At 38.6% G+C, this 17,712-nt stretch overlaps 1 protein-coding gene across 8 annotated transcripts; it reads right to left on the reverse strand.

Annotated features, from left to right (window-relative positions):
• Nucleotides 1-4,688: 4,688 nt before the first annotated feature.
• On the reverse strand, nucleotides 4,689-17,623 carry LOC131236448 (uncharacterized protein At1g10890). 8 transcript variants are annotated; one of them, XM_058233615.1, is made up of 5 exons: nucleotides 17,478-17,623; nucleotides 14,747-14,879; nucleotides 12,273-12,491; nucleotides 9,040-9,259; nucleotides 4,689-5,199 (listed from the first exon to the last, which is right to left on the reverse strand). In XM_058233615.1, the coding sequence occupies exons 2-5, from the start codon at nucleotides 14,872-14,874 to the stop codon at nucleotides 4,933-4,935; spliced, it is 834 nt and encodes a 277-aa protein (XP_058089598.1). In that variant the 5' UTR covers nucleotides 14,875-14,879; nucleotides 17,478-17,623; the 3' UTR covers nucleotides 4,689-4,932. The 8 variants fall into 8 exon arrangements, with proteins under 8 accessions (XP_058089598.1, XP_058089594.1, XP_058089593.1 ...); XM_058233611.1 differs by having other exon boundaries at nucleotides 14,747-14,955; nucleotides 17,478-17,614; XM_058233610.1 differs by having other exon boundaries at nucleotides 14,747-14,955; nucleotides 17,418-17,563.
• Between the last annotated feature and the right edge of the window lie 89 nt (nucleotides 17,624-17,712).

Below are 17,712 nucleotides of genomic sequence, written 5' to 3' on the forward strand. Positions count from 1 at the left end.
GAAACTCCTCATAGTCCACCACTGAGGTAAGGACTCAAACCCATCTATAGACATTTAAAATAAAATTTACCGGTAGTTTATGTTTAAAGGGAAATTTTGATTTTTTTTTATTTTTTTTTTTGGTTTTAACACACTCTCACGCACACTCATCCCTCAGGCTCCAGCGCACTTGCACGACAATGGATGCTTAAACCTATGACCTTGTGTTGAAACACCAGAGTATACAACAGTGTGAAATTTTAATTGGTTGTGGCTGTCCAATTAGTATGATTTCTGTGTTGTGGACCATCCGAAGTGGGCCTACCAAGTGAATTTTATCATTAACAATGGTGGGCCACACTTATGATGGAATTCGAGCCAAGTCACAATTCGAGGTGCTGTCCTGGGTCCACAAGGCCACCAACTCTTATGGTGAAATATGGCATGTTGGGAGTGAAATGGGCCAGCAGAGGAAGTTAAGGGATCTAAGTTCTAGCCTTGTTGTTTATTATGGCTGAAAGTCAGGTGGGTTGGGTCGTATCCCAACCCAACGCAACCTGAGGTCGGGAATTCTCAACCTAAGCAAGCTTGGCCGGGTTAGTCTAATAAATACATGCTAATATTTTTTATTATTACATTAGTCTATTATATTTTAATAAACGTCTTAATTTTTGAATCTATAATTTTATTAATTTTATATGTTATTATTTATTATAAAGAATTTCATTTTTTCTAAATAAACAAGCTAAAATAGAGGACAACTGGCATGCAATTTTTTTGGGGGGAGAGAAATCTAGCATATCTTATTCGCTTGAGTCATCAGAAATGACGTGGACTAATGAGACCTAACGGCACTAGAGTTTCTTGTGCCTTCAACATAAATGATCCGTACTCGATTATAATTTATAAGTAACTTATATATTGATCAGGTTTGGGTTGGGTAACCCAAGACCTCAACCTAAGCCCAACTCAAGTTTTAACAGGTTGATGTTTGTATAGCCAAAGCCGGATACCCAACCCAATACATCTTGACCGAGCCCAACTCAATGCCGGGCAGTCACCAGTGACCAGTCGGTAGGGTTGAAGCCACCCCACTTTCAGCCCTATTGTCCATTCTCCCCTTTCTAGGTTGGCTTTTATTTTGTTTCACAGGAATTGGGCCATGGATTACATACATTGGTTGCTTGCTAGCCCAAACGACCTATGTGGTGAGGATGTCTTATTGGTATTTTCAACGGTGCAATTGTTTCCTCTCTCTAAGCGAATTCCTACGTAGGATGGGCCGTCCTGGTGCGAGTGGGGCCACCCGGCTTTTAGGTATTGACTCCTCCAGTAAGAGAAAAGTCGTGGGGCCCACCATGATGTATGTGTCTTATCCACGCCGTCCATTCATTTTGCAGCTCATTTTAGGGCATGAATGCCAAATGAGGTAGATCCAAATCTCAGGTGGATCACACCACAGGAAACAGTGTGATTGAACGCCCACTGTAATTTTTATTTGCCAGCCGATCTGTTAATTAAGTCACACAGATATGGATGAAAGGAAAACACAAATATCAGCTTGATCCAAAACTTTTGTGGCCCTCAAGAAGTTTTTAATGGTGGGCGTTCAATCCTCGCTGTTTCCTGTGGTGTAACCCACATGAGATTTGGATCTGTCTCATTTTTGGGCCTATATCCTATAATTATCTGAAAAAATGGATGGACGGCATTGATAAAAACACATACATCATGGTGGGGCCCACAGCTTTTTCCAGCATCGACCAGTACTGAGGTGGGTACTGGAGGGGTCACTACCCCAATCCGAGTCCATCGAGGCTGCTCTGAAGGGACTCATCACCAAAATAAATAAATAAAGATTTGAAGATCCTAGCCATGGATTGAACATTGGTATTGTATATTTGTAGGTAGGCTATTGATTGAAGAGCCAGAGGACCTTCCAATTTGGGTATTCTTTTGGGCATGGTAGGGTTCATCAAATCAACAGTTTGAACAATTAATGTTCTCATTATGCAATTGTGTTTTATTTGTTTACAGATCTTGCAATGGAATGACCTTTTTCTTTTAAAAAGATAAGACAATGGCATATGGTGAAGCTCCTAGAGGAAATGTAGCATTAATTTAGAATATATATGTGTGTGTGTGGAAACGTATAGTGAATTTGGTGGGTCCCTTTTAGGTTATAGGAAATCCCAAAAATCAGCCGTATACGAAACTCAGGTGGGCCATACCATCTAAAATTATATGAAGACATGCCTAAAACATATAAAGGTACTTGGTGGGGCCCACCTGAGTTTTGGATACGGATGAAACTTGGTCTGACCCCTCATTAAAGTGGGACACACACAATGAATGAGCTGGATCTGTGAACCACATCTTGGTGGGTCTAATAAATGATTATGAATGTTTTAATAGTAGGATAACCCCTCTCAACCGACTTGCTTTTAAGCCCGTGGCCCACCATGGAATGGTGCATCTGACTGCACAGTGTTGATGTTCTACCGACATCACGGTGGGGCCCACACAGCTCAACCTCATGGGAAGCTCTGGCACATGCACACACATGCACACACCCGAAGAGAAGTGCCTCCCCTTGAGGATAACATTACTAAATTGTATTAACTGCAAAAGGCTATGTTTGGAGCATCGCAACCAACTGCCATGAGGAATTCCAGATCTTCATTTGTTTGGTTAAAATGCACTATAATCCAATTTTTTTGGTTTGGTTAAAATGCACAAGAATCCAATTTTTCCTTTTGGAAGCTTGTATTTGTAAGGGCGTTGGAATTCATCCATGTATTCACCGGACTTGGATTTGATTAACTAGATTTCATATATCAAATTAGTGTGTGTGTGTGTGTGTGTTTGATATTTGGTAGAATGATTGTAATAAGCCCATTAAAGTATATACTTTGGCTAGCCACAAATGCAACGATGACAAATTGGCGACTCACCAATGTTTTTTAACCGTCCATTTAACATTTGGATGATTCATATCATTCTATTGATATGATTTTAGTGTTGCAGCTGATAATTGAATTGTTTTGGGGCATCATTAGCTTACCATGCATCTAATAAATTAGTAGCCTAGAGACACATTTATTGTCTAACTCTCTTATGCTTAAAAAGGAGGCAAAAAAAAAAAAAAAAAATTTCCTTTGAATTACACTGGAATCTCATTCCTTTGTTGAGATTTCAAAACACACTAAAAGGATAAATTTAAAATACCTCCAAATCCAAGTCTACCAAAAAGCAGCTACTTGTATTTGGAATACACCCATTTACCACTAAATTTAAGGTGCCAAACCGGGGGTAAGGAGATGCAGCATTAGCCCACTCTACAACAGATGAGTGAGCTAAGAGGAAAACACCCCTAGGACTGCCGCACCTATCTCAGAAGCACCTATTATTTCTTTCAAACACCCCTTGTTATTTCTTTCAAACACCCCTAGGAATAATCTCCATTTCCTCTTATCCAGCGAGACCAACCCAACTTGTAAAAAATAAAAATAAAATCTCAGCAATCAAACAAGGCTTCACCCGGCTCACTCCAAAAGGATCCAGGACACTACTCCATACCTTGCTGGAAAAATGGGAATAAATAAAGTGATGGTCCACTGCTTCTTCATCTCCCCAACATAATGAATACACATTTACTAAACAGAGACACCTTTTCTATAAGTTGTCATCGATGGTGAGAATCCTATTCCACCCTGCTTGCCATGCAAATGCTGCCACCTTGGATGAGGCACCATACTCTACCAGACTTTTTAAGCTTTCCTTAGATGAAGCCATATGAGAAGTAAACTGGCCCCTGGTTTACAACCCTTACAATAATAGGTGGGCCCCACATATTCCACTCATCGCGAAATCAACAAAGATTAGATGATCCTAGCCATCCAATAGAAAGCCATGAATGGGCAGTAACAAGAACAGGCCAGCAGTCTAAGGGCATGTTTGATTTCCTCATGTAAATGTAAATGCAGTGGAAATGGGCAATAATTATTTTCTTGGTAATTACCTTTATCGTTACCACTTGCTTTTTTCAGCAAAAATGGAGGCCGTTGATTTGACACTAGCTTTTTTCAACGCAAAAATGGAGGCGGCTTCCAAATATTAGGGGGGCCTATGATGCATGTGGATTATCCACACCGTCCATCCATCATGCCAACTGAATTTAGGACAGAAGCTTAAAATTGAGGCAGATTCAAAGTTCAAGTGGACCCACCACAGTAAAAATGTAATCGAACACTTACAGTTAAAAGCTTCTTGGGGCCACTGTTTACTTTGGTGTGGGACACTTGAATGTTGGATTTTTCTCAATTTTCAGCTCATGCCTCAAAATGTCAGGGTAAAACGGATGGACGATGCAGATATGTCATATATATGATGGTGGGGCCAACAAATTTATGCAGTCATCTTGGACCGTTTTTCAAAGCAGGAATACCCTGACATTTTCAAACAGGTGAAATTGTAATAATGGGATATTTACAGGGTATTTACCCAGCATTTGGAAAATCAAAGAGGCCCTAAATTCAACAGACAAAACCCATCAATCGGACCCTTGGGATTTATCCAAATTCAATCTAAATTTCGAGCATCTAAACTAGACCATGAAAGACGAATACACAGGTTTAAAAAAAAAAATTTTAAAATTAAAAAAAAGGAGCCCGTCAACACATACAATCAAAGCCGCAGCAAGCCAGCAACACGAGAAAAACTGTCTGAATAAGGATTAATAACTACAATACTGCTTTGCCAACTGTTATCAAGCCATTAGAAGACAGCCGAGATTGTATCTATTCAACGCAGGTACATGAAAAAACATGTTTTTGCTGATTTCTGTAATCCAAGGTAAATGAACAAAGCAGTGGGATCCAAATCCACCTTCAAGACCTTCGATTTTATGTATATAGAGGAAGCAAACATGGAGGAGAGTTGAAAACCATCGCTTCACTTCAAACCAATTGCAAATGACAGCTTGGGGCGTGATTTGTTCTTACCCAACAACTTTTTCTGATTCTCCCGTTCTTCCTCCTCTTCCATTTTCTTCCTCCGCATGGCCTCTTCCTTTTGCCTTTGGATTCGTTCCAACTCCCGGTATCGTTCCTCCTCTTTCTGCTGCTGTTCTAAAGCCTCTCTTCTCTGGGCCTCTTCCACTCTCCGCTGGTTCTCCTCCAGCATTTTATCCAGCTCCTCCCTCTCTCTCCGTGCTTGTTCCTGCATGTCAAAATTGATGTCACACATCCAACAGGGAAACTATAGGTGAAGAGGATTAGAATTTCCTGAAAGCAGCTTGGCAAATACCCTTGAGATTTTGAAAATCAGGGTACATTATCATGGAAAAACAATAAAACAATATCATCACACTAATATCATCGGATTTTCAAAATATCAGCAGTTTTCCTTTCCTTTTTTTTTTTTTTTGCCAATTTTATGGTGGAAATACCCAATATTTACACACAAACCGTTTAAAATTTTAATTAATTCATTAACAGCTATAGATGTGAAGGGTTTTGCAAACATCCTCTCCTTCATGTGGAGGTTAGCTACATCCCCAATGCATTTAACTAACACATGGGATGCCCAATCATCAATTGGGACAAGTTTATTCAATAGTACCATTGGCAGCCAGCCATGATGCAAGAATCACACCAATCATATGATGATAACCCTATGAACAAGGCCAATTTGTTCCAACCGTCTGTATATTACAAGCCATTGATTGCATGGTTAGAATCATCAAACCAAAGTGCCACTTTGGAATCATAAGCAATGGGAGATGTATGGGAAGAAAGAAATGGGAGATGTTTTGAGGGAGTATCCAACTCGGCAGCCGCTATAGTCCAGAGAGTTCATCAGAATGTGGTCGAGTGGACATCATTCTCTGTGAATTTTAAGGGATGTAATTTACTTTTTGTCGAAGGATAGCTTTCTCACTTCCTCGGAGAGATAATCCTTTTTCTGTAATCCCTTTCTCTTTAATAAAAAATCTTCGTTATTTCTCAAAAAAAAAGTGCCACATTGGAATCATAAGCAATTCAAAGTGGGATCTATCCAATAACTGGTTCAAGATGAAGATTGAAGCTGTTTTGTTTCTCCAACCAATCTTGGTTGTCCATTCTCCATGCTATTAATTGGATGCTTGGGATCATCCAGTTGGCATTATTTTTGCACCACAGATTGTCCCTAGTTGTATGAAAGAATGGACGGTTCAAATTGATGACCAAGCATCCCAGGTATCAATTAAAAGCATTGGGGATGTTATTTTCTTCTTCTTCTTTTTTTCTTTTTTTTTTGAGAATTAACGCAGAGGATTATATTGATAAAAAGGGAAAGAAAAAACAAGAAAGGGAGAAAAACACAGCTCCGCTGAGACAGCAAAACTGCTACGCAGCTAGAAAATCAAAATTACAATCTATTGCCTTAATCGAGTAAGTAGCCCATTCGACCAGAAATTGGATCGCCCGAGACAAAGTGGACTCCACCGAGTTGGCTTTGTCGTTGAAGCACCGATCATTCCTTTCGACCCAAACAGCCCACCAAACCGCAAGGGGATGTTCTTCTTTTTTTTGAAAGGCACGTTGGGGACATTGTTAGCAAAATCCATATCTAAAATTTTAAAACTTTTACTAATTTATGACAATTATTTTTGAATTTATTTTTAGCAAGATTTTCCTGAGAATATCCTGAGAAAAACCCAAAATTTCAAAATCTCCCAAAAATTCCCTAGAACGAGATTTGTCACCATGCCTGAAAGAGGAATTATATGATATTCAAACCAAGGACAAGCAAAAGAACCTCTGGTTTTCAGTTACTAATGCTATTAAGATGAAGATTGAACCTGTTTTGTTTCTCCAACCAATCTTGGTTGTACATTCTCCATGCTCTTAATTGGATGCTTGGGATCATCTGGTTGGCATTATTTTTGCACCATAGATTGTCCATAGTTGTATGAAAGAATGGACGGTTCAAATTGATGATCAGGCATCCCAGGTATCAATTAAAAGCATTGAGGATGTTCTTTCTTTTTTTTTTTTTAAAGGCGCGTTGGGGACATTGTTAGAAAAATCCATATCTAAAATTTTAAAACTCTTATTAATTTATGACAATTATTTTTGAATTTTTATTTTTAGCAAGATTTTCCTGAGAATATCCTGAGAAAAACCCAAAATTTCAAAATCTCCCAAAAATTCCCTAGAACGAGATTTGTCACCATGCCTGAAAGAGGAATTATATGATACTCGAACCAAGGACATGCAAAAGAACCTCTGGTTCTCAGTTACTAATGCTATTAAGATGAAGATTGAACCTGTTTTGTTTCTCCAACCAATCTTGGTTGTACATTCTCCATGCTCTTAATTGGATGCTTGGGATCATCTGGTTGGCATTATTTTTGCACCCTAGATTGTCCATAGTTGTATGAAAGAATGGACGGTTCAAATTGATGATCAGGCATCCCGGGTATCAATTAAAAGCATTGGGGATGTTCTTTTTCTTTTTTTTTTGAAAGGCACGTTGGGGACATTGTTAGCAAAATCCATATCTAAATTTTTAAAACTTTTATCAATTTATAACAATTATTTTTGAATTTTTTTATGTTTAGCAAAATTTTCCTGAGAATATCCTGAGAAAAACCCAAAATTTGAAAATCTCCCAAGAATTCCCTAGAACGAGATTTGTCACCATGCCTGAAAGAGGAATTATATGATACTCAAACCAAGGACATGCAAAAGAACCTCCGTTTTACAGTTACTACATCGGTAGCCCATGTTTCAATTAACCAGATCATTGATCTAATGGGTGCCAGTGGACAGAGAATGCCCCAAAAAATGCCCCAGATTTGAAAATTCCAGTCATCAAATCTTTAGAACTTTTTAACCGGCCAATTTCTGCATTTGTTTTACAAACTGCAAAATTGCAGGGCACCAATTGAAGGGTTGAAATTGTCCCAGCAAGCAGATTATTTATCGTCCATTGTAGTGGGGTCCATCATGCCAAGGACTGGATCACCAAACTTTGGGCCCCCCTTGTGCAAGCTAAAGACTCAAGGATAATATATACATCCTTGGGTGATCAAGGATCAGATAACTCATCTTTTTGAAGCTTGATTAACGCATGTAAGAAGAATTAAATCTAAGCTTACTAAGCAAGGTATTCTGTAACGGTAACAGTAGCCATAATGGCCACCACTGTGACCTTTACAGTACAGGTCGTGCCGGCTGTTATGATCTCTTCTTTTATTGAAAAAAAAAAAAACCCGAAAAACCTGTATCTTCCCTGTAACATTGAAAAAATATCCAAAAAACCTATATCTGCCTCATAACAGACCATGACAGGGCTGTTACGGCCTTTACAGGGAGTGTAACAGGTCGTTAATGGAGGTTACAGGTTATTTTTTTCCATAAAGGTTATTACGGCAATTACGACACTGTAATGGGTAACGGTTGCCATTATGTAACAGCCTTTACGGCCCTGTAATGGCCTTTATGGCACACCATATTACCAAGTTCAGTCAATTTTAGATTTGCAGGAAAAAATACTATTGCAGGGTAATAGTTAGGACACCAAATTATTTAGTCTTGTGAGTTTTTCCATTAGGCGTGTTCAGGAACATCAAAATCGCTGTAAATCAATTTCAGTGCCACGGATATCGTGTTTTTCGTTGTTTGTATTGTAAAGAAGTAAAAATGGAAATTGACGGCGATGATTACACTTTTCCTTGGGAAATGAGTAAACCGTCTTCTTCTCAAAAAGTTGATCCATTGGCATTCACGACAACTTATGACGCCTCTCGCAGTTGACCATCGACACTTGAGTTTAAAATGTAAAATAATTCTACCTCTTATTCAAAAGGAAAAGCTACTTGTAGAAAAGCTAACTGAACATGGTGAGTTAACTGTTTTCTGCCAGCAGGATCACACTGGACCAAATAATTTGGACGCCGTGGACTACTAAACTAGAACTTGTCAGTGAATACCAATTGAATAAAATTAGCATACTTGAGCACAACAAATAAGCATGAAGAGATAAAAAGCTCATCATGATCCAAGAGAGTACCTCTTTCTCCCTTGCTTCAATAAGAGCAGCTTCCTTCTCTTTTTCAAGTTGAGCTGCAACCTCATCAAGCAGTCTTTTACGACCTTCATCTATTCGCCTCTGTATTTCTAGCTTGATCTCTTCAGAGTTCAAGCTCTCCTCAACTTTTTTTCGAATAGCTTCTTCCACCCTACGTGCGGTTTCCTCTTCTAATAGTTTCAGCTCCGCCTCCTGTTGGCGCCTAATAGGACGAAGGGGAAAGTTAGTTGGGTAAATGGCCTCCATTGCAGACTCATAACACTTCAAATTCAGGATGCGTCTCTGAAGCCATACAGTAGCATAACGGAATCAGCAAGCAACGTGACGAGCTTCATCATCTATCTATCATGAATGACTAACCTTCCTTTCCATCCATCAAAGATACTAAATACAAGCTTATGCTTTTCAGGCATACCTCTAAAAGATTCCTGATCCAAACAAATGAGGTTTTTCAAACTGGTGAACAGTAGATAAACGAGGCACCAATTGGATCATCAAATATAACAAGTCGAACTATAGAAGTAGCTTCCTTCAGAAAAGCCTGTGGAGAAGAATGTCAAATAACCTGTTGCAGGTTTAAAACTAATCACAAAAAGACTTCAGTTCTGGCATTTGAAGTACATCTCTGACACAAAATATTCTAAATCTATTCAAATACAGTATAAGAAATCTGGGCGTGATAAGAAATCTGGTCGTGTCGGTTGGTGGCTAAAACAGAGACAGCAACACAAACTTCTAAGAATATAGGCATGGGGCACTGAGTTTTATAGCAACTACTAATCATTTATTTCTAACTATACTTTAAATTTCAAAACTATTACTGTAAGTGGATTTAATCATTATCTGAGCCTGATTAGTCATTATTATAGTCTTGTTCAGGGTTGTTGGGTCCGCATTAGAAATCCCATTATGCCATTACTTCCTATCTAAGCCCTTGTTCAAGGTATTTGGGTTCGGCTTTAGAAATCCTGTTACGCCAATAAGTCCTGTCTAAGGCCTTAAGGCAGGTTGATGTGGCGTGAATCTTTAATCATACAGAAAAGAGATCACCATATACAGTATAGGTGTCTCCTAGCCCCACATGCACCTTTGCACAGTGCACATTCCAACATCTCAAGCGTGTGGGACACATGACTGTGCATAAGGTGGGATCCACTGTACAGAGATGACCTGGCCTAAAAATCAGGCTATTCTACTCATGAGATGGGCCATACATGCACATTGAATTTGCAAACTCCCAAACTTTGTTAATCAATTCATTGTTTTTGCACATGAGTGGTCCACCGATCAGTACCTGCCAAAATTTTGCAGCAGTCATCTGTGCAGTAGCAGTGTTTGCAGTATCGGTCAACACTATCTGTATCGAGGGTCAGCGATACCGAACAGCCCAGAGGTTATTGAACTTTCGGGTATCGTGTGATATATCAGTAAATATCACACCGTAACATGGATATATCAATACATTGTGATATTTTCAATATATCACCATTATATGATACAAAGTATCGACAATACAGATCATATAGTCACTGTGTGTGGTCGATGCATTCAGGCCGACACCCTCCTGAAAATTCAAAGAAAAAAAAAAATCACTAAAAAAAAAAAAAATGAACCTCTAAATTCGTTATTTCTCTCTTCTTCTTTTTTGCTTTCAATCCCTTCCTAAGCTGATTTCGACCAACCATTTCTTATTTTTTGGATAGAAAAGAAATTTTGGGTGCAAAAATCGAGATCAAAGAGCAGGTGGGCCAGAAACAAAATCAGTGAGTTTTTTTTTTCCAAAATTAATCAGTTTTTTTTAATCACTTAGAATCAGTATAACAAAGATGAAAATCCATGATTTTGCATGTCTTGCTTGTTCAATTTACGAATTTGGGAAATTTACGGAAATTTGAGAAAAATCCGACATTTCCCCATTTAATTTGCAATTAGTGTGGAAAAAACCACATTGGAGTGGTTAGAGGCTAATCTGCAGATTAACGGAAGTTTTTCAATTTTTTTAAAAAAGAATATTCATGCGTTTACAAGGGCACAACCACACATGCGCATTAAGGGCACATCACAGGTATATGTTTACTTCTTCGGCTTTTAAACATAATGCTTGTGTTTTCATACATGTCTTCTTAGATCTATAAATGATATAAACTAATTTTGAATATAGTTGCATCACTTCTATCAGACAGCATATAGTTTGAGACCTTACACAAAGGAAACTTATTATGCTCACTTGTTTTTTGTGATCTTTTGAGTTCTGAGTGTGTAATGATGTCTTTTTTAACATCCCCTGAAGTTTCATTGAAAAATTCAATCAATTTCCTAATGTTTCCCAAAAACAGTGATATACATTATACGATACATTCGATATTCTCATACGAGACGTGATATATTTCTGTATCCCAAGTGTGCGATACATGCGTCAATACCGATACTGAAAACACAGCGCAATAGGACCGACCTTATGCGTAGCTCGGATATTCATGTCGGGGTTAGCACCTGTGCTGTGTGAGGTGTATGCACGCCTTTGCAAATCCATAGCAATAATACCATCAATGAGTCGTGAATTATCATGTCTATTTTACATATCAATATAGATATTTAATGTTTTCTACATTTAATAATTATAAAATATCTCAAACACTAATTCAATGATTATTGCCTACTCCGCCTTTCAAAAAAAAAAAGGTTGCTTCTTACTCGGCTCTTGTCGCCATTCTGAATTTCATACAGATATGACAGATGACAAATACGAGAAACTTCCAAAGGTCCTTTATAAGATGGGACAAAAAAGAGAGAATGCATGCTAACAAGTATGCACCCGAGATGAAAGCACATCTTGCACCAACTAGGACTAACCTCAAAAATATTCCTAATACTCCGAGTGCCTTAAACTTGCGATTGTCATAAAAGTTTTTTCTTGAGAGGACAGAAATAGGAAGTACCATATGTTAACAAATATAAGCCTTCAAAAAATAAATAATAAAAGCCTAGAAGAAAAGGAGAGACCTTGCATCATAACTTCTGAATACAGTAATACTCTCAGGACAGAAGGATTTGGGAAGTACTTTGAGGACAAATTTTAAACATAAAAAACAAAAACAAAATAAAAAAGTTTTCTAGACCATGGCACCCATATCTTCACAAACAACATAAAATAAAATAAATAAATAAATAATGCAAGGCAACAAAATTGGAACAGGTAATAGTTATGTATATACCTTTTCTTTTCTTCATCTTCCTTTCGCAATTTCTCAATTGCACTCTTGCGCTCTGTCGATCCAAGGCTTGGACTTCGAGACTTGTGTATAGGAGACCTTGTGATACTCCTACTTTTTTGTCTCTTGTGTCTCTTTGGTGTAGGAGAACGACTTTTACGCCGTCTAGGAGATGGTGACCTACTTTTGCGCCGTCGTGGAGAAAGGGAACGACTTCTCCGCCTGTGTAATGAAATTGAGCTATTAATGACTGAAGACTCTTCAAAGTTCCAGAGCACACATTAAGGTCCTACTTACCCCACTGTCAAGTGTACTAGTTCCATAATGTAACATGTAAAGTTACCTCATATATTGTTAGACTAGCCTTTGTGTGCTCCATCTTTTATCATATGAACTCTTGTATGTCGCAATCGAGCAACCAAAGAACAATCATCAGCACCCATCACCTGCTTACTTCCCATTAGCTGGGGAGCACCTATATTTCTTTTACTTTTTATTATAATGAAAAAGGTTTCTATATCATTCTTATAACTGCTTGTAATTGTTTCACTTGAACTCTTAGTATTCGAAAATGCATATGCTGATTTCCCTTTTCAAAGCAAATTGACCTATGGAGTGGAGGTAAACACATGGACAAAGTGGGCAAAGCTCCAAGACTTGGCCATCGAGCTTAACCATGTAAACTATTGGAAATCTCACTGCAAGACTCTCCGAGCAGAAAACTGTCAGAGTTAAATCATCAGTGTACAACGAAATGCTAACTTAACTATCAACTCTTACTCGTCTCTGCTTGTGCAGTAAAGAACGAAGAAGTCAAAAAAAAAAAAAAAAAAAAAATTGCTACTAGAAAACAGAGGGCATGCACGAGGAGGAGGAAAACCAATCAACCTATTGTACAAAGTATTTCCTTTGGACTCGTGTTTTATGCAAGTTGGACACATTAATAGAGGAACAGTTAACCAACCTCTGAACTGTATCCTCAGCATTTTGTGCTAAACTGTTAGTAGTAAGTCTTTGAAATTCTTAATAGATGCTCCAATATATCAGATGTCTAACATCTTCAGATTTTTGGAAGGTTCCTTACCAAGCCACACAAGTCAGTCTTTGGCAGCAACCATCAGGAACCATCTATAGAGGCACTAAATGGCACCTTGTGCTTACATCATTTTTTTCCAAGGTTGGCACCTTGAGTACCCGAGTGTTGGATGTACCAAATAGCATAGTGTGGACATATCTTCTTCTCCTTCTTCTTTTTCAAGATTGGCACCAAACTATTGAGATTAATGTGCAGGGATGTAAATGCGTTGGGTTGAACCAAACACCCCGAGGACCCGGTCTAGTTCAACTCCAGATTTGGACCCAATTTAAGGACCCACAAGTCAAATCGGGTCCACTAACCAGGATTTAGTAATCTGGTTGGAACCAAATCCAGGTTGGCATGAGCCATCATATCCTGATTATGGTATTTAGTTGTTTTTTAATATATAGATACATAATAATTGCTTGCAGTTTTAGGAAGCTTGGAAAATGGATATTTTTGGAAAGAGTTATTTGGTAGGGTGGAGTTATTTGATAGGCTTGGAGTATGAGAGAGCTATAGGCATGCTCTTGACCATTGTAAATGTAGCATATATGGAGCAAAATCCAAATCATCCAAATAATGGGTATCGCCGTAGAGTGTAGGCAAGAAGTGCCCCTAAAATCAGATTGGCTGGATGATCCAACCCAAATCCCACCCATTAACAACACCGGCGATGTGCCTATAATCTTGACAGCAATCACACCCAAATGCATTGTGCACTTAGCAACAACAACAATTTTTTTGAACCACAGCCTCTCTACCACTGAGTTGTGGCCTTGAACTGTTAGAATAGATATGTACACAGACAGGCCTGTGCATCCTTAGATTAGAAAGGTGGATGGCTACCAATCTGAGAATGTACAACACTATGACCATACATACACTGATACACATCTATCCTAACAGAACCCTCAGAGTGGAGAAATCCAAAGGGGGATAGATTCATGATCCAGGTTACTGGTATCCCAATTCACAACAACCTAACTTATACCAAGTAAAGAACCAAATGTGTAAATTATAAGCACAACCAAGAAACCTCTACCCAGAAGTCAAGTTCCTCACTTGTTTTAAATTTTACTTGTTGCATCTTATTATTCTCCTGCAACATAGCCCTATATATACTTCGTACTTAGAAAACCAAATCATCAAACACGCCAGGGAATCATACAAATCCAAAAGGAGAAACTAAGAAAGCAGTTCAATAAACACTACACTCTAATAAAAATGCAGAAGCAATCTTGGACAGAGAGAGAAAGAGAGTTGGGAAGGAAAGCAAAAGCTTCTGTTCGCAAACAAAATTTTCTAAATGTTTCTTGATTTTCTTGCTCCAATTGAACCGTTTGCATCTATATGCAACAAAAGTCTGAAAGCAGTCAGGATTTTACAAGTATATCACCTGCCATGAGAATAGGAATATGGGGAACGACTCCGATCCCTTCTGCTTCTCCTGCTATACCTGTGGCCAACAGGGGATGGTGAATATCTCCGCCTGTATGAAGGTGAACGTGATAAAGTCCGTGGCATCACGTCTTCCTCCAAAAAAAATATATTAATAAAAACAAGTCGGAAAATAATATCTCCTCAAGCTTTAGATATCACAAGTAACTGCAAAAGCAAAAACCATTTTAACAAAAATTCAGAAGCTTATATTTGGAAAATCCAAAACCACTTTTAAAAAATACAAGTTATCTATTCAAGTACCATCAGAAATGGAACAACATAATGGTGCATGCTTTGAATGGTTCATTGCATGCATCCTGTCATGGATTTGCAAATGTCAATCTCAATGATTGGACAATCTTAGTTCTCCAATCGGTAATCTGCGAATGAGCACTATCGAGAACAGCAAGCATCAGCAATGAACAATAAGCAGGTCAAGGAAAAATACAATCTCTCAGTCCAGATATACAGGCCCAAGGCCCTGGCACCTTTTATTTATTATTATTATTATTTTGAAATGTAAGGTCCTAGAGTCTCGTGTACAAATCTATTAAATTACAGATATTGCTTCATGTATCAAGGTAAAATATAGCCATGTATTTCGGGAGGCAACAATGTGATCAAACTTTCATATTCCCATATGTAGAGGTAGTTTACAAGCATTTTAAGAACAATGCAATAGAACTTTTAATCAGCTTTCTTCATGTAAGGATAATTAACAAGCATTTTCCCCCTTGAAAGTATCCTATATTTTCAAGGGTAAAAGCTTAAAAAATGCAAAAGGCATAGCTATAGGCGGGCGACGCTTCCACTAACCAAGCACCAAATGGGCTGAAGAGGAATGTGCATAAGATCGACCCTGTTCATCAGATGAACTGCCTCACGTTCACACCACAGCCCCACAATCAGGCGATCCAAAAGTCTGGGGAGCCACACAATAAGGAACGGTCGGAACGAGGACACTGACCATCAAGTCTATGCAGTGTTTTAAATATCGACGATATCAGCGGATATATCCCACGATATATCTTGTATCCCACCTGTGCGATACAAAACGCACAAGTAGTGCCGATATAACCCACCTATTTGATCCAATGAACATTTTCAATTTTCAATCCATGTTTTTGTTGTCAATCACGTTAAACCAATGTCAAATTGTTGCAAATCTATGATTCTTCATATTTTCCATGAAAAATCATGGATTTGGAACTTCGATTTCGAGATTTTGGAGAGATGGGTCAAGTTACGAAAAATTGAGAAAAATCAAAATTTCTCAATTTCTCACAAATTAGTTGCAATCTTTATATCCAAACACAAAATTAAACATGTATGTAACATATTCTAGTGATTCTTCTTTTGCTTTTAAATGTATTGCTTGTGTTTCCATACATGTCTTCTTACATTTATAAATTATATGAATAGACTTTGAATATACTTGCATCAGTTTAGTTGAAAAGCACATATATTAGGACCCCATACAAAGGAAACCCCTATTATGTGTACTTTTTTTTTTTTGTAATGTTTTGATTTCTAAGTGTATATTGATGTCTTTTTCAACAATCACTGGAGTTTCATTGAAAAATTCGACCAAGTTCCCAATGTTCCCATGTTTCCCAACAACAGCAATACATTACGTGATACAACCGATACATCCCATGCGATAACCGATATTTATCTGTATCACAAGGGTGCAATACATTACGCGATAACGATATTTAAAACATTGGGTCTGTGCGGGGCCCACCATGACGTTTATATGCCATCCTATCCACTCATCTGACGCACCTCGCAAGGATTAAGGGACACACCAAAAATCATGCTATTGCAAAATTCAGGTGGGCTACTCTTTAGAGGTTTTAGACATGATTCTTCTCTGTTCCCTATGGTGTGGCCAACCTGAGGTTTGGATCAGCCTGATTTTCAGCACCGAGGCCAGATACAGGGTAACACAACTGATGTACTGGGTTGGATCTCATGTACATAAAGCCGTTCGGCCCCCAAGTAAGCAGTAGCCCCACCCACGACCTACACCAACATTTTCAATTAAGAAAAAGGAGCCGTGTCATACAACTTGTTGTAGGTTAACTTAACCTACAACCCATCGTTCCAAACATCTTACCCTTGAAAATCGATGAGACTTTCAAACGAAAAATTGGAAAATTAAAAATTAAAAATCACGAAAGCATGAAAAAGAACGGCTCGTATTGCACTGCCCGTTGAAGGTGATCAGTCCGCTGAAAATATGCCATATTCCCAAGGGCAAATTTGGAAACCAAAATTCTGAGGAACTGATCACCTACGACCGGAAGCACGGTACAACCATTATTTTATACCTTCCGAAACTTTTTGTTTCCATTTTTGCCCTTATCGTAGATTTTCAAGGGAAATTTGTCGTAGAAACTGGTCGTGGATGAGCTTAACCAACAGCCGGTTGCAGGCGATCGGTCCTCTATTCCAGGGCGTAGAAGAAAGGGTTGTATCGTACAACCGGAATACCTTTGAAAGCATCGAGAAGGATCTAGAAATTGGGGATCTTCACATGCATTTTATGGGAGGATTGTTTCGCCCTTGCCCTAATATTAGATAGGCAACGTTTCAATCGAACCCTAGACAACGGAATATGATACCTTTTAATGGCTGTGATGAGAAGAGAGAAGGGGTTATTTTGTCTCTTGGACAATACTGACCGTCGATTTGATGATCGGATATGAAGCAGCGGCTTCCTCCGAGACATCCAAAGCCCTTTTCTTTTCTTCTTTTTGTAGACGCAAGGAAGTGATGCGAGACGATGAATCTGGCCGGATGTGTACTCGCTCCGCACGTGATGGGCGTTGGGGTTTCGCGTCACACGTGTTAATCTGGTTCGCGTGTATCTTATCTTGTCCATTCATTCGGTGGGGGGCAGTGTACTGTGATCTTGCG

The sequence above is a fragment of the Magnolia sinica genome, chromosome 2, assembly GCF_029962835.1.
Source record: "Magnolia sinica isolate HGM2019 chromosome 2, MsV1, whole genome shotgun sequence".
Taxonomy (NCBI): Eukaryota; Viridiplantae; Streptophyta; class Magnoliopsida; order Magnoliales; family Magnoliaceae; genus Magnolia; species Magnolia sinica.

What these genes read in the sequence shown, in the direction of transcription:
- LOC131236448 (XM_058233615.1), bottom strand. Translation starts at nt 14,874, where the DNA reads ATGCCACGGACTTTATCACGTTCACCTTCATACAGGCGGAGATATTCA. An exon ending in TATTCCTATTCTCATGGCAG is followed by an intron (nt 12,492 to 14,746) that starts GTGATATACTTG and finishes TTCATTACACAG; the next exon opens with GCGGAGAAGTCGTTCCCTTT. An exon ending in GAAGATGAAGAAAAGAAAAG is followed by an intron (nt 9,260 to 12,272) that starts GTATATACATAA and finishes TCGTCCTATTAG; the next exon opens with GCGCCAACAGGAGGCGGAGC.